Consider the following 23,113-nt stretch of genomic DNA (forward strand, 5'->3'; position numbering starts at 1 on the left):
TTTCATTAGTCTGGAAGGACTCATTAAAGAGTTATGGGGATTGGCTTTTTTGTTTTGACATCTTATTTTCTTTGAGTCTAATAAAATCACTCGTTTTCTATTCTCTCCCCGAAACGGCTCCATATTCCGTTGCAACTGACTCGGACCGTAAAATGGGACACAAACACGCGCACACGCAAGTGTGTGTGTGCGTGTGTGTGCGCATACACGGACAGACGAACAGACGGACGGACAGACAGTATTGTATTTACAACCTGCTTCTCCTGTCTCTCCACCTCCTTGCCCACCCCTTGGGCGGGGTCCCTGGTGAGATCCCACTGGCTGATGTTGTCAAAGGTGGGACGGGGGGGTGAGGGGGGGGGAATGTTCAGCAAGCCAAGAGAGACAATCTCTGGATTAGAGGGGGGGGGGGGGTTGGGGGCTCGCTCAGGGAGTGCACACTCAGCACATTGCCCAGCAGTCTGGTGTTCACAGTGAGGGGGCAGGGCCTGGAGGCCTGTTTGTACTGCGAGACCTCCCCCCCCACACACACACACACACACACACACACACACACACACACACACACACACACACACACACACACACACACACACACACACACACTAACGTGTGTGAGTTTGTGTATGATGACCAATCTATGTACCCAGAAAATGCACTGACATACATTTTAAAAGTGAGCATCGTCTTTGCATTTGCTGACATGGCCAACTAACATAGTAGCAACCGTTTAGACGGCAAACTGCACTGCCATCGTTATCACACTTTTTGGAAATATTGTGCGATTGCGGGACTTTCCAAATGTGGAAACAGGGTGGTCTGATGACATGGAACTTGTGATCTCCGTTGTGCAAGGTTTAAAATAATTCCCCCGGAAAATTTTAAAAGTGTGATCTACTACCTATCATCTTTTAAAGTCAATAGTGTCTGAGGCTCAAATGAGACGGAGACGGTCTGGATAGAAAACGCAGAAGTGGAGTTCTCACTTTTTATTCCGCGTTTAGACGAGCGTCTTTGGGGGGAAATCTGCGTGCCTACGGTGACGCGAAAGTGTGTGAAATTCGATGTAGTATGCACGCCAGGTGCATACTACACCACCAAGTATATAGCAGTAATATTAGATAATAACAATAATTAACTAATAATAATAAATAATTAATAATACTTAGGGTTAGTGGTACAATAGTTAGTTATCAGAGCTGCTAGGGCGACTTCACTGTCTTCAAATAAAATAATCTGTCATGTTTGTTGTTGTTTGCCTGTACTGCACATGGATGTGACGTAAACGCATACGCGACGAGATCCAGCGTGAGCAGATCAGAGCACACTTTAGCGTTGTTAACCCTTTAGACGGCAACGTAAAGGTGAAGCTAATTCAAGATTTCCACTCTGGAGGGTGGTTTCATTTTTTGCGTTTTTACGCCCCGAAAACGCCGCCACCGTCTGAACGAAAGGCTCATCTGCTAAAAATATTTTGTCGTTTTCAACCGTGAGCGTCGTCCTGTAAACAGGGCCTACGGTCTATTAATGTGCAGCCTGATAGGACCGCCCTTCCCTAATTCTTACACTCTGCGCTTCGTTAAAACCCTCAAGTCATTTACCACCAATGCTCCATGACCGTCCCCTTCATCTTCCCCACAAAACACACCGAGATCCTCCTGAGCTGCCACGAGGCCTCCCCCCGAACACAGCCCTCCGCGTTGGAGTAAGTACCCCATGTTAATTGCCTCGTCGCACAGAATGTTAATTATAGGTTTGAAATAGACGCCTCCGTGCGTCTCTCCTATTCTTTAAGCTTGTCTCGTCCCCGAGGCGCGCAGTTTCAGTTCGGCGAGGACAGAGTTATTGAAAGGAGCTGACTAGTGGAAACTATTGTAGGAGGGCGCGTTCCCTCGCTCGGCACCCCCCTCCCCCCCCGTGCCTACACTAACACAGCAATCCTGAGCACACCCGTGAAAAAACACACAACTTGGCACGGGACAACCCAGCAAAACGTGGCTCATAATGACACAACCGGGGCACGGCACGATGATTGTGTTCCTGAGCTTTAAATGCATCGCTGCTGTTCCCGATGAATGCTTTAAAACACTCCGAAACACACACGAGTAGAAATGCCCTCATCCTGAATACCACCAGCCCACGGCCCTCCATGCCCGCCCACATGCCCACATGCCTGTGCAGAACCCAACCACTGATCCCGCGCCAATTCATCCTTATCTTTGAACCCACATCAGAGAGTATGCTGATGCCCAACCACGGGTGACGATGCTGTGTGTGTGTGTCTGTGTCTGTGTGTGACTGTCTGTGTGTGTCTGTCTGTCTGTGTGTGTCTTTTACTGTGTGTGTGTGTCTTTCTGTTGAGTGTGTGTGTCTTTCGGTTCAGTGTGTGTGTCTTTCGGTTCTGTGTTTGTCTTTCTGTCCGGTCTGTGTGTGTGTGTGTCTTTCTTTTCTGTGTGTGTGTCGAGCGTGTATTGTGCATGTGTTGTGTGTGTGTGTGTGCAAACGCAGCAGCATGACTACAGTATGATCCTTTCATTTGATTTCGCCCTGTTTTGATCTCACAGGCCCTATTTATAACCCGCTGCAGTCAGGGCCGGGATTTATCATGAGGGACGCAATTATGCTGGCGCTTCATTGTCTAAAAACCAAACATAACTATTAAGGACATTGTATTCTTCTGAGCTACTGATTGCTGTTTAGGCCGCGATGTACGCGAGTGATAATAGCCACTGTGTGTGTTTGTTTGTGTGAGCGAGCGAGGACAGAAATAGCATACTACCCTGAACATGATGCTAGCACTGTGAAGAAGCCAGAGATAACTGGGAGGGTCAGCATGGATGTCGCACACACAGAGAGACACACACAGAACAGAAGGACACACACACGCACACACACACACTACCACCCTCTGCCATGTTGTGTGATTGAGTGCTGTGCAGCCGATAAGAGTTTTAATGAAAGTTTGTGATGAGCAGGTGGGAAGAGATGGGAACCCTGCTGAGGACCAGATTTTGGCCAGTCGGCGGGACATTTACACGCTGGGTGTGTGTGCGTGTGTGTGTGCGTGCGCGCGCGCGCGTGTGTGTGTGTCAGGAGGATGAGTGGGTGACGACGGGCCCTGGGCTGTTTTTTAAAAAGGGGAGACAGCAAGAGCCTGGGAGGACGGGGGGGGGGGGGGGGGGGGGGGAGGGGGAGGGAGAGCTGAGCTGAGCCGGGGCCCAACATGTGGGTTGTGGGTTCAGTCCTGCTCCACATCAGGCTGGATCGAGAGCCGCCGCAGGATGAATTAGTAGGCAGCGCCGGAGAACTGGCTGCGCTCCGGGGAAGAGAAGGCCGGCCAGAGCCCAGGATGACGGCGGCGGAGCCAGCGGCACAGTCGCTCAGCCCGGCGCTATAAACGGGGAGCCATCGTGACCGCATGGAATCTGGTGTGTCTGTGTGTGTGTGTGTGTGTGTGTGTGTGTGTGTGTGTGTGTGTGTGTGTGTGTGTGTGTGTGTGTGTGTGTGTGTGTGTGTGTGTGTGTGTGTGTGTGTGTGTGAAGAAAAGAGGAAAGGGTAAGCGTCATTGACTTCAAACGAAATTGAAAAAACTGACTGTGACTCACAAACTTTATCAACGTTGGCCTATCAAAGGCCAATCCAGCAAGCAACCACTGCTGAGAAGTCATCCATGAAATCACACATTCCACCGACCCAATCAAGCTGCCCTTTTTAATCGCTCGGCTGTTGTTCTCTCGTCATTTTTTTAATGATTTATTGGGAACTCAACTTATACAACTCTCCCACTAATCTGACAGCTCCCCGCCTGTCTGGAAGCCAACCTGATGGTCCTGATCTGTGAGGCCCGCACTGCTAACAGTATGCTCACCCCTCTCTCTCTCTGCCAACTCTTACTTTGAAATGAGTGACAAGCTTTCGTCGAGCCCATCCATCAATAATCCAGAGGGCAACACAAAGTATTGTGGTTGGCTGCAAACCAAATTTGATAAAGCCAACTGTAGTACATTGCATCCAAGAGATTCAGGATGAAAGGATATTTACCGCAGCAGTGCGTATGCTTAAGAATCCCTTTGCTATTGCGCTCTCAAGTCCTCCACTAGAGTGCAGAGAGTACTGGAAGAGTCCAACTGATAAGGAATTTCTCGAGCGCTTTCCACTCAATTTGTGTTAAACCAAATGCATCTTCCCGCCGCAGTTATTGTGGTCTAAATCCGTCTTTCCGTGTCGTTTCTGTTCAAATATGTTTGGAATGCCACATCTTCTCACAACGTACTGAAACGAGGCTGAACCTCATTCTCTCTGGGAGACCGGGGGGGTAGAGAGAGAGAGAGAGAGAGAGAGAGAGAGGGAGAGAGAGAGAGAGAAGAGAGAGGGTGGGAGAGAGAGAACAACAACCAAGCATAACCAGGCACTGATTGACTCCTTCATGGAGCAGTTTTTTGTTCCCTGCACATCCTCCGACTGGTGGATTTGAATCACAGATGATCAGGGCTCTATTCATGGTGGATGAGGGGTAGGGGAAGGCAGAGTGGCGAGGCTGTGGGGGGGGGGCTGGGGGGGGGGGGGCTGCAGTCTTTCCCCTGCCGACCGTTGTTCGTTGGGGTACCGGTTTGGGCCCGACTTTGGGGGGGGGCACAGCCTCGCGTGACGCAGACCTCTGCACCGCTGAATGCGATGCGGCGTCTGGTTGGTGGGGGGGGGGGTTGGTTAGGTTGTTGATGTGCTGCGGCCCAGCTGTCAGCCTGCACGGAGGCTTTCAGGCAGCTGCACGCGGCGAGCGGAAGGGAGAGACACGGGCGTGAAGGAGTGAAGGAGTGAAGGGGTGAGGAGTGAATGCGGGAGGAGGCATTACACCGCGGGATCGACCCGCTCGCCAAGGGCGGCTGCAGGACCCCCCCCACCATCAGATGCCCCCTATTGTCCCTTATCGCACTCTTTGTTTTTGCTTTTCGGCAAGCGCACACAACCGCATACACACACCGAAGCGCATGCACACACACATTGCAAAACACACACACTTTACACAGACTACACACTGCACACACACACACACACACACACTTCGGATTGTACACACACTACACACTGCACACACAAATGCCAAACAGCAGAGATAATACACATACCCACACAGAAGCCTAGCAGCAGAGATAATAGTGGTACAAACTGCATTGACGCACACTGTGCAGAACAACACAGGGCTGCCCCGACCCTCCAGGTAGTCTCCAGGGAGGTCCGCAGCCCAATTAATGTGGCGGCCTTTGGACACGGTGTCAGAGGGTGCGGCCACCCACTCTTCTTCTCCGGAGGCTGAGGTGTCATTGTGTGTTGTCTGCTGCCTTGTTACACACCACCCCCCCCCCCCCCTCCCACAACCCCCCTCCCACCCCCCTGTCTCTCTCTCTGCTCTAAACGCTCAGCTACGGGTAGGCGGGCCGAAACAGGAAATGGAGGCCGAATGCCACCGGGTAGAATGGATGTGAGCGTGGTTTTGGAGTCGACCTACCAGCCTGTGTGTCCTCCACCTTCCACCACCTCCGGCCCCCACTGCAGGGCAGGTTCCTGCTTGGGTTTGGGATGAAGGCGTGCGAGCTGTGGTGGGTTCGCTGCTGTAGGTGGGTTGGGGTTGAGGCCTTGTGGGTTATGGGATGTTTTTCCTTTTGTGGAGGGGGTTGGGGTTTCGTCTTTGTTTTCACTCGCTGGACCACCTCCTGGTTGAGCCCCATGGGAGCGTGTTCGGGGAGAGCTTGTAAACTTCTCTGAAGACAGGGCTGCGTCCATTTGGTGGTCTGCTACTCCTTCCTTTTGGCCTGGGACACACACACACACACACACACACACACACACACACACACACACACACACACACACACACACACACACACACACACACACACACTACAAATAGTTTGTGACGTAAATGTTTTGAAAGTCATAGAACAGAAGGGAACTTCTGCTTGTTGTCATGCAGACAAACATGAGTAACTGACAAAGCTCTGTAAAACTCTCTGTGTTCTCCCGATCAACCCAGCCTCGCTTGCTAAATAAACAAAAACCTGCAGTGTGAACCTCTGACAGGTTGGGAGACATTCACTCCTGTTGATTCGCTGGCGTGTGAAGAGCTACTTCCAGTAACTGACAGAGCTTTGTACAACAGCCCTAAACCCGCCAATCAAAACTGACACGCCCACGTGCACGCACACAAAAACCTGTACACACACACACACACACACACACACACACACACACACACACACACACACACACACACACACACACACACACACACACACACACACACACACACACACACAAACGAAAACACACACACACACACACACACAAACGAAAACACACACACACACACACACACAAACGAAAACACAGACACACACACACAAACGAAAACACACACACACACACACAAACGAAAACACACACACGAAAACACACGAACACACACGAAAACACACACACACACACACACACGAAAACACACACACACACACACACACACACACACACACACACACACACACACACACACACACACACACACACACACACACACACACACACACACAAAGGCCCAGGCCCATCGGTAGGGCCCTCATAACACCGGGGCCGGTGATCATTATCTGTTAGGACTAGTCTTCCCGGCCGTCATGGTGGTGCGTCTGAAAGCCCGGGGCCTCCACGGCTGGCTGCCCCGGCTTCTTTCTGTTCCCCTCCTTATTTTTTGTGTCTCTGCCTCCTCTCCCGTCTAACATGTGATAACCACCTGGTGAGCCCGAGTGGGCCCCTGGCCCCCTCTTTGATTCCGCGGAATAACCTGCTCCATGAATGCGTCACTTTCAAGTCGGGAAGTGAAGTTTGACCTTGTTGTTTCTCTCTCTCTGGGCTAATTATCGGGGCTTTGATTTTTTACCCTGTTGGTTTCAGATGGCGTGCATTACGACAGTTTACAAAGCCTTCCCTTTGATGGATCCATTATCCATTGTGCAATCTGCGTGCTATGCCCTTAGAGGACTGTGTAGCATTTAGGCCGACCTGCTTGCACATGTACGGTGGGTTCCTGTTAAATCCTATTGTACCGTTGCGCCCGATTCCAAAACACATCAATGCGTTCAAATTTGAAACAGCGCCGTAGACAAGTAATGAGTTTGGTAGGACACCGGCAGCGTCTAGAAGAGTCCTCCAGAGAACATCTTGCCGCCAGTGTCTTCTTCTTCTCTGTTCCTTGGGGGCGGGTCTGGGGCTTTGTGTCTCTTCTGGGCCAGAGGAGACGTTTTTTAAAAAGAGCATGTTTGGTAAATGCTGGGGCTGTGATGTGGCTTCAGTTTGACACACGCAGGCACACAAACAAACACGCACACACATATGGCCAGACAGAGAGCTCTGGTTAGAGCACATCAAGACACACTCTCTGGAGGGGAAGACAGTGGGGGGGCGTGACACCGAAAACAGAAGGCAAGAAGAAAATTGGAAGGCGGGGGGGGGGGGGGGGGGGGGGCGGGGGGGGGGTATTGGAGAAAATGACTTGGATGGATCTGTTGCCTTTTTTTCCAATCTGTTAAAAAATCATTCTAGAACAAGGTTCAGGAGTGAACTCGGGATAGTGAAAAGAGAAGAATGAGGGGAGAGAAAGAGAAGGGGTGCAAATGAAAAGAAAGGTCATTCATTTAGTGCAGTGGGAGGGCTCCGAAGGTTACACGTCCTTTTGGCCGGGCCTGGGCTAGCTGAGGGCTTTATGAGCAACGCAGAGACCCCACACACACACACACACACACACACACACACACACACACACACACACACACACACACACACACACACACACACACACACACACACACACACCAGTAAGCTCTAACACGTTGTCCAAGCTTGAATCTTTAATTTTTGCAACTAATTAAAATAGTCAGAACAATTATAATAATAAGGTCACGATTCAACTGTGGTGTGGACGAGGTCACTGGAAGAGGCTCATGTCGTTGTGTCTTCAGCCTACTCTGCACCAATGCAACCACAGCAGACCCAACAAAAGGGGCCGGGACCCGTTTTATGCGGCATGAGTACGGATGTTTTAATGGATGCATCGGCCCAGTGGGGGGGGGGGCTCTGTGAGCATACATGTGAGGCTGAGCACAAGGGGTTAAACATATTATAGATACTGAGAATGTTCTTGTTTAGAAACACGCGAATGTGTAGGAGTGCATGTGAATGAGATCACAGATAAACACCAACACACACATGGCGAGCACTTTAAGAGCTGAAGTCTTCATGTATCTTCACACGAATCCAAGTTTATACTAAAAAGAAAAAGGAAAGGAATGGAAAAAGATACAATGTCAAACTGTGTGTGTGTGTGTGTGTGTTCTGTAGCTTACAGCAGTGTACTATTTGCCGGTCTCAGAAGCTGAAGGCAGCAGTAAAGAGACGACGGCAGATGAATTACGCACCCTGTTTTGGCGTCGAGCCTGCATTTCGTCTGCTGTGCGGAGCGCACGGTACTTCTCGCCGTGCTCTACATTTACCCAAACCAAACGGCAATTTGGGAAACTGATTGCCACGATTCTGCCGATCAATTTGGAATGCGTTAGACACCTGACACTAAACACAGGCCACGTGTCTGCCTGCTCCTAACTGTATATTAACCTTTAAGTTCTGTCATCCCGGTGGTTCCTGCAGTGGGCCCCTAAAGGTCACCGCTGTCTGTCCGTCTGTCCCGTGTTGTCGAGCCCGGCTGTGGGAACGGGAGACGTGTGGTGGGAAACGGAGCATAATGAGGAGTCTGCCATTGATTCTGTCTGGTGTGCCTCAGGGTCCCTCTGACCTCGGGTCGTCCTGATCTCCCGTCTCTTCGTCTTGATGCCTGTGTGCCGCGCTCACCTCTGTCTCTCTCTCTCTCTCTCTCCCCCTCCCTCTCTCTCTCTCCAGGGGCCAATGCCAGCGCCGAGTGCTCCTGCGGGAGGAACCATTTCACGTGCGCGGTCTCCGCCTTCGGAGAGTGCACGTGCATCCCGGCCCAGTGGCAGTGCGACGGAGACAACGACTGCGGGGACCACAGCGATGAGGACGGCTGCAGTAAGTCAACCCCCCCTCTCTCCTCTCTTTCATCTTATGACGTCGTTCCCGTCTTTGGCGTGGTTATTGTGCACCGTTTCATCCAGCTGTCTGACTCTCCCAGTGACTCAGGCGCCGTCGCCTGCTCGTCTGCTCACTGTCATAAAACCATCATTTACCGTAACGACCCGCATTACGTCAGACACTTATTCATTATTTTGACGCATGCGATCCGACCAGCGTTCAACCAGCAGCATAGTTTGTCCCGGTGTTCCTGCCCCGGTCTGTGCATGGTGTAGGCTGGATGAGGCAGGCCGTGTCGGTCTAGCCAGGGGGTGAGACGGGGCTTCTGTACCCAGTCCCTGGGTTCCGATATGTGGACCAGTGGCGTTGTGGTTGAGTGGCTGCCGCCCAGCGCCCTCGCGGGGCTCGTCCCCGGAGTGTTCCCCCCGTTGAAACGAAACCGCTGGTCAAGTGGAAAATAGTGGTGCCGTACCGCCTCTCGTCAGTATCCAGGTGAAATGTTAACAGACACTTCTTACCCCTCCACCGATAAGAGCCGGGACTCAGACCGGAGGCTAACATTAATAGCGCGGAGTATCTTACATTCACATTTAGGGCAAAGCGTCTTATAATTTGTACATTTGTCAGATGAAAGAGAAACAATAATATATCTCTGTCGGTACAGTAAGGATGTTCATAGAACCAACAGTCGCTGGGTTAACCCATTCCCCGTAGACAACAAAGATGGCTAGAAGATGCTACACAATGCTAAGTACTATTTTAAGTGCAACTGTGTATCTGTGCTGTTGTTTCCCTTGTTTTTTTTTGCCAGTGCATGCTAGGCTAGCATGGGTGTATCTTCTGTCCATCTTTGTTTCCCTGGCGCGTCTAGTGCAGTTAAAAGGGTTTGAGAGGAGGGGGGAGGCTGAGCACTATTGATTCCTGTCCGATGGAACGCTGAGACGGTTTGATCGCGGCGCATCGACCGCCGAGCGGACACACTGCGAGCCTCTGCCTGATACCAGAGGGTGTCCGCCCGATCCATTAGTGCTGTCTAATCGATTCAGACATTACTTTACTCTTCGCTCCGGGGCCCAGGTGTCTCCTTGGACTCCTTCCAACCAGTCCTTCAATCACCAAGCGTATTTTTGGGAGGAGGAGGAGGAGGAAGATTTGGGTCATCTTAATGCGTCCCGGTATTGAGTCGTCTGTCTGTCGCTGTCTCCTCTTCTAATTAGTGCTGTAGTGTGTAGCCATAGATCCACCCCTCCCCCCCACCCCCAGGCTTGTCCCTCACCCCGCTCGAAGCCTCGTCTGCGGTCTGACATTTTGTGTCACGGCGCACACTAAACTTCTTTGTTTAATCTCCGTGAGTGCGGCTGGGCATGGACCTAGCCCTGACCACGATGGACATGAACCAACAGAGTCTGCAACCGCAGCTAAACTAACTACTGAAGCATTTGTTGAATTCTGGAGACGAGGGCTGTCCGACAAAGCGGTCGTTAGGATTGGTCGGTTGTTCCCGCTTTCTTTCTGTTGCTTCAGTGTGGAGTAGTTAGTTGAGATTTTCCGATACCATTTTTTTCTTCCCGAAACCGATTCTGATTTCTGAAATTTTCTGATAGTCATGTGATGTTATCGGAGCTGTTCAGGGAATTTCCAATACTGGTCCCGGTATTGGAACAACTCGAGTGTCCCGTGCTCTTTCTGTTGCGTCAGTGTAGAGCAGTGAGGTTGGCCCTTGGATTCGCCTTTTCTTAGAACTACCCTCCCGTACTCGGAGAGAGTAGAAGTGCCGAGCGATGGTGTGGGACACCTGACCTGGCTTCTATTATGCTAATTGAATCAAGCCCCGGTCGCATCGTAAAAAACCCGAGCCACAGCGCTTTACGCCTGTAATGACATTCTTTAACACACCGAGGAGTTGGATTTATTAAGGCTGTGTTTTTTATTAAATCTTTAAATATAGATGTCAGAGCTGGCTTCTGCGGAATAGCGGGAATGTTTGACAGGTGACGGGGTGCGATGTAGAGCACACAAATAGCACACGCATAGCTGCTTGCTCACACACAAACGCACATACGCACGCACACATACTCACAGACAAATTGAGGAATTTCTGCTGTCGTGCCATCAAGATTTGAGCGTGATGTGCTATGTGTCACCTCAGGGGGAAGGCTAATTCTTATCAAATTACCAATTGTCAGAGTGCGCAATCCCACAAATACACCCCATAGGTGAGGCAGAGAGCCGAGAGGACAGACAGAGCGTGGTTTGTCTTCACTCACAACATTAGAGTCAAAGTGGTCAGTTTCTGCCGATGAAGCATGTGGACCACAGATCTAATTAGGAAGTGGAACTCACTGCGGCGGGGCAGAAAGGTGTGTGTGTGTGTGTGTGTGTGTGTGTGTGTGTGTGTGTGTGTGTGCGTGTGCGTGCGTGCGCGCCTTTCTAGTTTCCCTAAGCCAGAAGAAGTTTCATGACAGCAGTGTGAGCTAAAGACAAAGCCAGCAGGGGTGTTGTGGGGTTGAGCCAGAAGCAGACCGACGAGAAGACCCGACGAGAGGGCGGTAGCAGAGGACTAGAATATCCCTGAATGACGAGGGGTCACGTCTGTATTTATGTGTCTAGGAGAAGCGGGTGGGTGTCAGGATCCTGGCCTATTAAAGGGGATGTGGGGGAGAAGATGGCAGCAGAGAGGGGACTGTGGTGGGGAGTTGGGGGCCCGGAGGAAATTGACTTAGCAGCCATCACGTCTGCCCTTAACCCACTCCCCACACCGGCCCTCCCTCTCTCTCTTTCCACACACACACTCACTCACGCACCCACTCACACTAAAACACCCACTCACACACACACACACTATCAAACTAACACACACTCACGCACCCACTCACACTAAAACACACACTCACACACACACACACACACTATCAAACTAACACACACTCACACACACTCTCACACTAACACACACACACTCACACACAAACACACCCTCACACTAACACACACTCTCTCCCACTAACATACACACACTCTCTCTATCACATAACACACACACACACACACACACACTCTCTCACTAACACACACGCACACTCTCACACACACACACACACACACACACACACACACACACACACACACACACACACACACACACACACACACACACACACACACACACACACACACACACACACGTACTTGGCGTCTGCTCATCTTTGAAGCCCACCACACGAGGGGAATGCGGTGGGTTGGGGAGAGGGGGAGGACTCATGGACCCCACGCTGTGACCATAAATCTGCCCGTGCTAAAAGGCATTTAAATAGTTCACCTCTCCCTTTTCCTCTCCGTTTTTTCTCTCTCTCTTTCTTCCCTTTGTTCAGAACGAGTGTAATATCGTCTGTGGGTCAGACTCTGTATGTGTGGCTGTCTGAACTGTACGGTTTATTTTGGTTCTTTTCACCGGCCTCCTTACCTCAGCGCTGGCTGGCTGGGCGGCAGGGAGCCGCGCGGAGGAGCCCAGGTGGTGAGCACGCCCAGGGCGTCCCGCTAATGACCGCTGATGAAGTTTAAATGGAGGGTGTAAATCACAGGAGCTTCCACAGAAATGACGAGCTTCACTTAATCTTGACGTTGACGCGTGCATGTGTATACGCACACGCACACACTTACATACACGCACACGCACACGCACACACACACACACACACACACACACACACACACACACACACACACACACACACACACACACACACACACACATACATACGTATGACGTATGACGTATGCGCATAGATTCTGAAAAACAGAAACACCCGCGCTCAAACCTTATCAGTAGTCAGTCAGTTAAGCATTGATTTTGAAAGCCTTAGAATTCCGTAATGATCCATTCACCCGCTGCAGCTGGTTCCAACAGGAACGACAGAGGACCCTCAACTTACAGGGAGGTTTTTCTGAAGCGCTTCCCAGCAGGACAGGGGTTCTGATGGAGGAGTATAAAGGGATTTATGCGTAAGGGGGGATGGGGATCGATGACGGCAAAAAAGCCCATTCTTCCTTGAAGGCTTTAAAAGCACGGTTATGTTTATTTTCCGCATCTTGGAATTCAAGGAGAAATATCTTGAATCGAGAATCAACATCATCTTCAACCACCCTATGCTCTGCTACCATTGACTCCGTGACAGGTACCGCGGAGATAAAAGCAGCATGCATTAGCCGGCCGGGTAACAGCTGCTTGAAGAAGTTGAAGAGAGGAACATTCGATTATTGGTCTTGGTCTATCAAACGTGTAAAACAAAAAACGCATACAACACAAACTGTACAACACAAACGCGTAAATCACAAACTGCTTGGCAGCTGTTAGGCCGAATCCGAGCAAATAAAGCATATAGCAGCCTGCTTTATGTCGGCTCCATCCATATTTAATGTATGGCCATGTTCATTCACCAACCACAGCCGAGTAGACCGCTGCTAGTAAATAGAAACAGACCAGGGAATCACAGGCAGGCTCGAGGCCCTGGCGACCTGGGCAGGCAGAACAGTTCAATATTTGATGGTATTTCTGGGCTGTTTACTGCCTTCTTCTTTCCTTCTCCTGCCTGCAAAACTCGCTGTCCCTCTACTTATTTCTGGGGCTCATTTAAAAATCAGCAACACCAACGCTTTAGACATAGACACACTGACACACACTGACACACAATGACATACTCTGACAGATACACACACACTCACACTGACACACACTCTGACACACACACTCTCCCCCCCCCCCCCCCGCTGAGATGTAAAGCTGAGGCTGTGAAACAGTAAACACTTTGGGGCTGACTGAAGTGTGTTGGGGGGTGTTTTTGTGTGGATTTAAGTTGGGGGGTGTAGAAGTGGCAGTTGTAGGGCAGTGGGGGGGAGAGAGAGGGGGCTGGGGTTATAATATCTAGATCCCCGGGGCTGAAGAAATATGTCGTGAGGTTTGCTTTTCTTGAGAGATCAGAGTCCCCCCCACCCAGCCCCCTACTGTGATGTGTGGGCACTTAAGAAGCAGACCCACCCTACCCATACCTTATTTACCCAAACTTTACACACACAGACACAGACACAGACACACACACACACACACACACACACACACACACACACACACACACACACACACACACACACACACACACACACACACACACAACGAGAGAGAGATTAGTAACACCACATGACAGTCGCCACAAAAAAGTGAGAAAGTATCCCCCCCCCCCCCCCAACTTATTTTCCTTTGGATCTTCTGGTCAGCAGCGCCGCCCAATCAGAGAGATGGCCGGGGTTTAGCCGACCAGCGTGAGTCTGGAGGAGATTTAAACCTCCCGAACTCCAAAGACGAACATGAGGTGATCGCTGTCTCTCTTTCACCCAATATGTCTCTGTCTCTGTCTCTCTCTCTCTCTCTCTCTGTCTATGTCTCTCTGTGTCTCTCTCTCTCTCTGTCTCTGTCTCTCCCTCTGTCTCTCTCTCTCTCTCTGTCTATGTCTCTCTGTGTCTCTGTCTCTCTGTCTCTCTCTCATGTGCCTCTGTCTCTCTGTATGTCTCTCCGTCCTTCTCCTGGCGTGCTTTGTGCCTGGCTCCTTCGTGTTGTTTGTCTTCAAAGGCATTAGCATAATCCTCCTCACCTCTCTCTCACTCTCGCTCTCACTATCTTTCTCTTTATTTCTTTATTTTGGTCCTTTATCTATGTCTCTGTCTATCTCTACACACTCCTCCATATTGACGTTCTCCTCTTGTTCGCCCTTTCTTCTGCTAAATATTTACAAGACTCGGCTCAATAAATGACTCAAGGACACTTGTTGGGTCAGGGAGAGGCTAGTTAAGGGGCTGATGGAGGGGCCCCGAATCAACACAGGGAAAAGAGTGTGTGTGTGTGTGTGTGTGTGTGTGTGTGTGTGTGTGTGTGTGTGTGTGTGTGTGTGTCTGTCTGTGTCTGTGTGTGTGTAAACATGCCTCCCATCCATCCTTTGACCACTGCGTTCATTCCCCTGATGGAGACGTTTCCTTGAATTTGCCAATTCTTGTGTTTATTCACACAGCATGGACGGAATAAATTCCTCTTCAGGTGTGTGGGGGTGTGTTTGTGTGGGAAATGTTTTGCTCAAGGACAAGGCCTGTCTCGATCCTTTCTCACACACACAAACAGTGGCAAGACTTATTATCTTTCGTGTGTGTGTTTTTGTCCCCATGCCAAGGCACTGCTTGGTCGAGTCTTTCTCCCTTCCTACACCGGTGTGATCAAATCGGGGCTCAGAACTCATGCTCAGGGTGAGAGAATACGTCCCAGCCGCAGCTGAGTCACCGCCGGGCTTGGGAAGCAGAAGGCTAGCCTCTTATTAGCCCATCAGATAAGATATTCCCATCAGACCCGGCGACCGCCGCTACCTCCCTCATGGGACCACATCTGTTCCTATCCTATCCCCTCCATCAGACCAAGCCACAGAGTCTACCCCCCCCTGCCGCTCATCATCCTCGCCATCTCTCCGTCCATCTGTCCGTCCAGCGCCCGGCCGTCTTTGTGCGCTGTTATGGAGCAGCGGTGCGGAGGCGTTGGACGTATCGGACACCGCAACACTCAGACTCGAGTCAGCGACGCTGTTAAATGGACTAAACGGACTGCGTTTATACTGCGCTTTTCTACCCAGTGGCCACTCAAAGGGCTTTAGAATATCGCCTCACGTTCACCCGTTCATGCTCACATTCACAGACTGTCGGCGGTGTCAGCCACGCAGAGCGACAGCCGGCTCGTCGGGAGCAGTCGTGGGCGAGGGGGTCTCGCTCAGGGACACCTCGACGCTACTCCTGGCTGATCCCCCGGCTGGGAGGAGCCGGGGATCGAGCTAGCAACCCTTCCGGGTACCGTCCAACCCGCTCTACCTCCTGAGAGGCATACTAAGTACATACTTAAGGCGTCGCCAAGGCTCCTCAAAGGAAGGCTTGACGTTTCTTTTTTTGGGACACGTAATAAAAAAAAAACACGCACAAAGTAAAAAAACGGAGACATAGACACACCCGTACGATGTGATCCAATGTGAACCGGACTCAATTACCGCGGTCGGTATGTGCGTGTTTGTGGAGAGGAGAGGGATCAGATAGGATTGACGCCTGTGGGAACTGCCGCTGGTATGCCAGTGGGGCTTTCTGGTGGTAGGAGCGCTGGGAACAGCTGGGTGTGGGTCGGTTCTCTCCCTGGGAAGACCTGGCTGTTGCTCTGTAATCTGGGACGTTTGGGGAACTTCTCCATCCAAGAAATTAAAGGAAAAGATGTGTCACTGTCAGTTTTGAAATATATTATTTTTGTAGTGTACAATGGATGAAATCTATTAGGAATACATATTTGCAAGTATGTAATATGTTTGTGTGTGTGTGTGTGTGTGTGTGTGTGTTTGTGGTTTTGTGTGTTCGTGTGGGTGTCCGAGACCTTTTTGTGCGCAAACATTGGTTGTTTGCAAGCGTTGTGCAAACATTGGTTGTTTGCATATTTGCACGTTATCTACCGTTTGATACAAATGTCCACTCCACAGGGTCAACCCTGAGTTTGTTTGTGATCGAGAGAAAGAGATGAGAACAAACTCATCTTCAGTGTTTCAAAGCAGCATTCCATATGTTTGACCTCCATTCAATTCAAAGCATATATTCACATCAAGGCCCGCATAAGCGCTCCATTGAAACGTGCAACATCAAACATGATCGCAAACCAATGATGTTTACTAGCGCCGGGCTGGCGTCGTATAAAACGGTAGTTCACCCGAAACATGTGAATAATAGATCTGTCTGCGCGCCGCGATGATCTCATGTCTCATGTTCAGTTTATCGCCGCAGCTTTAGTCCCTGACACAAACCCGTCTCTTCGTATCTCCGCTCTGTCTGAGTGTCAGAGAGCTTTAACGTTCGGGTCAGACGCTCGGAGAGAGGGTTCACCGAGAGGTGAGTGGACGGTGAGGGGAAGGATGAAACCGGAGAGCCGCTGAGTGTCTGTTTCTGTCTGCTGTCTGTCTTGCCGTTGCTCAATAATTTAATTTTGGTTTCCAGACGTAAATGGGTCAGTGGGGCTTCAGTCACCTTGGTGGGTTAGGCTGCTGATACACACACACACGGAGACAGACACACACACACACACACACACGGAGACAGACAGACACACACACACACACACACACACACACACACACACACACACACACACACACACACACACACACACACACACACACACACACACACACACACACACACACACACACACACACACACGGACAGAAACACACAAATACACACACACAAGGACAGAAACACACAAATACATAAGGACAGACAGACACACCGATAATTACACACACACACACACACACACACACACACACACACACACACACACACACACACACACACACACACACACACACACACACACACACACACACACAGAGACACAGAGAGACACACACACGCACACAAGACTCTCGAGTCTTGCTGGTAAACTCCATGAGTGACATAATCAAATCACATTTTCATAATGCCTACGTTGCGCTTTCAATATTTAATCTCAGATTCCATATTGAGGGATGGATGTGTGTGTTTGTAAATATGTGGCTTCCACTGCAATGGGTTCCATGTGTTCATCCCCGCCTTTTCTCTCTCTCTCTCTCTCTCTCTCTCTCTCTCTCTCTCTCTCTCTCTCTCTCTCTCTCTCTCTCTCTCTCTCTCTCTCTCTCTCTCTCTCTCTCTCTCTCTCTCTCTCTCTCTCTTCTCCCCCCCCCCCCCCCCTTTTTCCCCCATCTCTCTTCTTTTGGCGGCCGGTAATTAAATGAGTGCTGTCTGTGGACGACAAAGGGGGGCAGTCATCCAGGCCTGGTGCTGTGGGCTGTGGGCTGGACAGAGGATGTGGGGTTAGGGCAGACGGGGCCCTATAGAGAGGGCCCCGCTGAGGGGGCAGTTAGCTGCTGTAGCTGCTGCTGTTGTTGTTGTGGTCAGAGGGAAGTGGTCGGGTCTGTGGTGGGGAATGAAAGCCATTCTCATGGATTGTTGTTGTACTCGCTGCACTGTAGTGGCTTTGAATCGTCTTGTGTGCCCTTTGACCTTTGACCTATTCAGATAAGCTACTAATGTGTGTGTGTGTGTGTGTTTCAGTGTGTGTTTGTGTGTTTCTGTTCAGTGTGTGTGTTTCTGTTCAGTGTGTGGGTTTCTGTTCAGCGTGTGCTCTCTCACTCAGCTAAATTAAATCAAATGCACAGCCTTGCTTTAACAAGAATCCAGTGTTTTACTCTCACAAGACATTTTCCATGACGGATCCAAGTGTCGGTTGAGTGAAATAATTATTTTCTGTGTGATTTTCAAAGAAGAGGGATTAAAGGGTTGTGTGCTGGCACCTCCATGGCTCATTTAACTTCTCCTACGCAGTAAAACGTGGTGTTTAAACTGTCCTATAAAGTGTTTTTATATGAATAAACACAATGACTGCAGACCTCGTTCCTCCCTGGTTTCTTCTCGCTCTCTCTCTCTCTTTCTGCCCTGGATCGTTTCTCACCACCCTTTCTTCTCGTTGTTTGTTCCCAGTGCTTCCCACGTGTTCCCCGCTGGACTTCCACTGCGACAACGGCAAGTGTATCCGCCGCTCCTGGGCGTGCGACGGCGACAACGACTGCGAAGACGACTCGGACGAGCAGGACTGTCGTAAGTACCGCCTGGACGCGGTCCTCCACGCATCAACGCACAAACGCACACCGGCCAACCCTAATGCAGACAAAGCCTCCGAGCCATGCTAGCTGACACGGACTCTCACGTGGACACACTCACACACAAAAACACACGCACGCACGCGCACATACACGCGTATATATGCGCACGCACACACACACACACACACACACACACACACACACACACACACACACACACACACACACACACACACACACACACACACACACACCCCTTGCTACATGGCTGACGTTGTGGTTGGGGGGGGGGGGCGGCCAGCCATGTTTGTTTTGTTTTTTGCGCGTAGACAAATGTTACAGGAAGCCAGGCGTGTGTTTGCTTTGCGTGAGACGGAAACGGATCCGCGGGCGTCCGTGCCGAGCACAAACACGCGACCCCTCTGCGGCGAAGGGTCAGCGCTGCCATGGTAACCGTCGCTAGGTGTTCACCCCTGACCTCTGCTTAACTACCTTCTCTTGTAGCCTTGTAGAGGCCGTGTGTGTGTGTGTGTGTGTGTGTGTGTGTGTGTGTGTGTGTGTGCGTGTGCGTGGAACCTGAAATGGAGTGCAGCTGCTGGGCTTAGAGTGAAGCCCAGGGTGTATAAATACACACTTTTATTTATATATCTAATGGCTATGCATTACCACTTGGAGGCGAATGACTCGTCTTCCTGCAGCTGTGTGTGTGTGTGTGTGTATGCGTGTGTGTGTGTGTGTGTGTATGTCAGATGTGTGTGTGTGTTCATGACGGAGTGTATGTCGGAGTGTGTGTCGGAGTGTATGTCGGAGTGTGTGTGTGTGTGTGTGTGTGTGTGTGTGTGTGTGTGTGTGTGTGTGTGTGTGTGTGTGTGTGTGTGTGTGTGTGTGTGTGTGTAGCACCCATAGGACACGGTTGCTTCTGAGTTGTGCTCAGACTATGGAAACTGGATGTCCTTGGACAGCCTCAGAGTTTATCCAGCATGACTGCTCAGAGTGTTCTCGCCTTCCCAGTCATGTGAGTGCGGGTCTCCCAGCCTGGTCGTATCCGTTACGTTGTGAGAGCGGATATGGCCCTTTAATCGAATTACTCCTCGACCTTTGATATCGGAGCTTAAGCCCTCGACGTGTTTTAATAAAGACCCCAAACAGTGATTGTTTTTTTTAATTTCTCCTTTTTTTTCTGATGATTTGATTTGACCGACAGAGAACACACCATAGCAGTAGATGTGCACTAGGACCTAGCGGATCGCACCATTTAACCTCAGATGGGAACTAGGACCCAGAAAAAGACACAGCATGTACCACTGGTTCACTAAGATCTAGGAGAAAACACACCACAAAGCACTAGTGCACTAGGACCTAGCAGAGAACACCATAAAGAACTAGTGCACTAGGACCTAGGAGAGAACACACCCTATAGCACTAGTGCACTAGGACCTAGCAGAGAACACCATAGAGCACTAGTGCACTAGGACCTAGCAGAGAACACCATCAAGCACTAGTGCACTAGGACCTAGCAGAGAACACCATAAAGGACTAGTGCACTAGGACCTAGGAGAGAACACACCCTATAGCACTAGTGCACTAGGACCTAGAAGAGAACACACCCTATAGCACTAGTGCACTAGGACCTAGCAGAGAACACCACCATCTTTATATTGTGTGTATATTGGCATTGGAAAACATTAAACATTCATGTTAGAGTACCATATTTGAATGGACATTTCCCCCTCTGTATTATTACTGACATGCACCTAAGTGGTGTCCCGGGATAGTACAGCCGTCAAATCCACAAATTCTCTGCAATATCCTGAAATATCCTCTGATGTGGAGGATGATAGCCGTTAAATCTTGCGTTATTTGTCGACAGTGAAAGACTCTTAGCAGATTTCTTTAGAATACATGAATTGCTGACTTCTTTCAATAGCCTTGTGAAGCTAACGTCATGAATTAGTAAATAACCGCTAATTTATTATGTGTATGAGTCTTAATGAGACTTGTAAAAAAGTGAAACATTGGGCCTGTTTTACGATTTGCTGTGTGCGCAGTGTTGGGCGAAGATTAGCTGAAATTGAAAACTAATTTCTCATGAGAATATCAGTAGCCAACTGCACACACCGAACTGCTAAGACTGCTGATGCCTTTGAGTAGCGTTCATAGCCTGTTAAACATTGTATGGATATCATGTTCTGATCAAACCCACTATAGTAAGGCTTTCTTTCAAACCATTCAGCTTTCTCTCTCTTTCATTCTTCAGTCTCTCTGTCTGTCTGTCTTTTTCTCCCTCTCTGTCTTTCTCTCTTTCCCTCTCTTTTTTTCTCCCTCTTTCCTTCTTTCTTTCTTTCTCTCTTTCCCTCTCCCCTCAGTTCTTTCTCTGTCTCTCTCTCTCCCTTTCCCTCTCTCCCCTCAGTGTTCTCTCTCTCTCTCTCTCTCTCTCTCTCTCTCTCTCTCTCTCTCTCTCTCCCCCTCTCTCCCTCTCTCCCTCTCCCCCCTCCCTCTCTCTCCCCCCTCAGTTCTCTGTCCATCACTCTGCTCTGATTTCTCTGCAGTCTCCGCTGACCCACATACCAGAAAGCAGACTCATCGAATCCCTTCCTTACGGGGGGTCCGTCTGCTCGGAGCCCGCAATGAATTTTTCATCTCCATGCCCAGCAAAATCCCAGTCCCCACCCCTCCCCACTCTACTTATTATTTCATGCTATTTCTCTCTTTGTCTCGCTTCACTCTTTCGTTGCGTTCTTTCACTGAGGTCTGTCTATTCTCAGAACCACACCATTGTCTCCTGCTCCACGCTGTGATGTTTGATTATTTATTAAAGCGGTCGGGGGGGGGAGAGAGGGAAAGCTTCATGCTCCACACAACATTCGGCGGTTGTCAAAAAATCGGATAAACATACAGGGGGGGAGGGGGGGGGGGGGGGGGGGGTTTGTCTTCGGAAGCACGATGTTAAGAATTGTTGAGGTTTCAGACACATTGGGCAGGGAGAGAGAAAGACGATAATAATTTACCACATCACCCTGCAAGCCGAACACAACCCAAACCCCTCACACACACACACGATGTGTGCCCCGGTAATGACTTGGGGTGACCTTTGCCCTCTGACCTGGGGGCTTGCGTGTGAGTGATGAGCGTCTCGAGGGGTGGGCTGACCTCCCCCCCCCCCCCCCCCCCATGATTACCTGGCTGTTAGGCGGCCAGGCGAGAATCAATTAATGCCCTCTGCGTTTGATTCATTGTTTCTGACAAAAAGTGCATTACGTCGCTGGAGGGATCACATTCGTCATGTTTAAATTGTGAAAATGTGTTTTAAAGAAAAAAGAAATGCAAATGTCTTCCCATGCAAGCTGTGATTTCAGATAAGCGCTTTGAGCATTATATGCATCTTCGTGAAACACCCGCCATAATCCAGACATTACTATGTATGTATTTATCGTTTTGGTACCGCACATGTAAATGTGCGGTTTATACGGTTCGGTGCCCTAACACATGTGCGCTCGGTTTTCGCCTCGTGTGTCAAAAATAGTGCATGCAAGCTCCATCAGGAGATTAGGTTTATGTTGTCACGGTGGCAGCTTTGATACCTATGCATCGACAATATGGGCTCCTATGCAAATGCAGGCGCAGCATTGGGGCCTCGCGGAGGTTCTGTATCGCGCGAGGGATTCCACATGCTGGAAAGTACCTGAAGCAGCAGCTCGTGTGTTGCCCCCAAGCTCTGTAATGGTGTTACATCCAGAGAGTGAGTGATGGATCATCTCTCTGCGTGGATCATCCATCACAGGGCTGTGATCTTAAAGCGCTTCCCTGCCTCCGGGCACACATGAGGAACTATTGATCGTCCTGGTAACGCGGTTACTAGGTATTGTTTTGGAAATTCGTTATGAATTGTATTCTCTTTAGCTTGACTCTTTGTTGAAGTCGTAAAAGAAGGCAAAGTGAACGCTATGCTAATGCCTAGCATTCATGCTAATGTACTAATGCTAATGAATAGCATTGATGCTACTGACTGAATGGCAGAGGGGTGAGACTAAAGGCCAGGTCAGTGTGCACTCCATTGTAGTTTGTAGGCGAGCGCTTTTGGCCCCCACTCTTGCACAAGATACAGGGGAGCCAGGTAACCAAGACAACAGTGATGTCACCTAAACGCCTTATTGTTTTTGTCATCAAAAGGATGCGGTACACAACAATGAAACTCGAAACCTGGGTCATGCCTAGAACAACACACACACACACACACACACACACACACACACACACACACACACACACACACACACACACACACACACACACACACACACTGAGCCATCCTATTATGGAGGGGA

At 50.1% G+C, this 23,113-nt stretch overlaps 1 protein-coding gene across 3 annotated transcripts in view; it reads left to right on the forward strand.

Annotated features, from left to right (window-relative positions):
* Positions 1–23,113, forward strand: part of lrp4 (low density lipoprotein receptor-related protein 4) — a 78,491-nt gene that overhangs the window by 25,027 nt on the left and 30,351 nt on the right. For all 3 annotated transcript variants that reach the window (XM_030377383.1, XM_030377384.1, XM_030377385.1), the window contains exons 2-3: positions 8,941–9,087; positions 18,667–18,783. In XM_030377383.1, coding sequence (XP_030233243.1) covers positions 8,941–9,087; positions 18,667–18,783 — 264 coding nt within the window. The remainder of the gene's footprint in view (positions 1–8,940; positions 9,088–18,666; positions 18,784–23,113) is intronic.

This window comes from Gadus morhua, chromosome 14, assembly GCF_902167405.1.
Source record: "Gadus morhua chromosome 14, gadMor3.0, whole genome shotgun sequence".
Taxonomy (NCBI): domain Eukaryota; kingdom Metazoa; phylum Chordata; class Actinopteri; order Gadiformes; family Gadidae; genus Gadus; species Gadus morhua.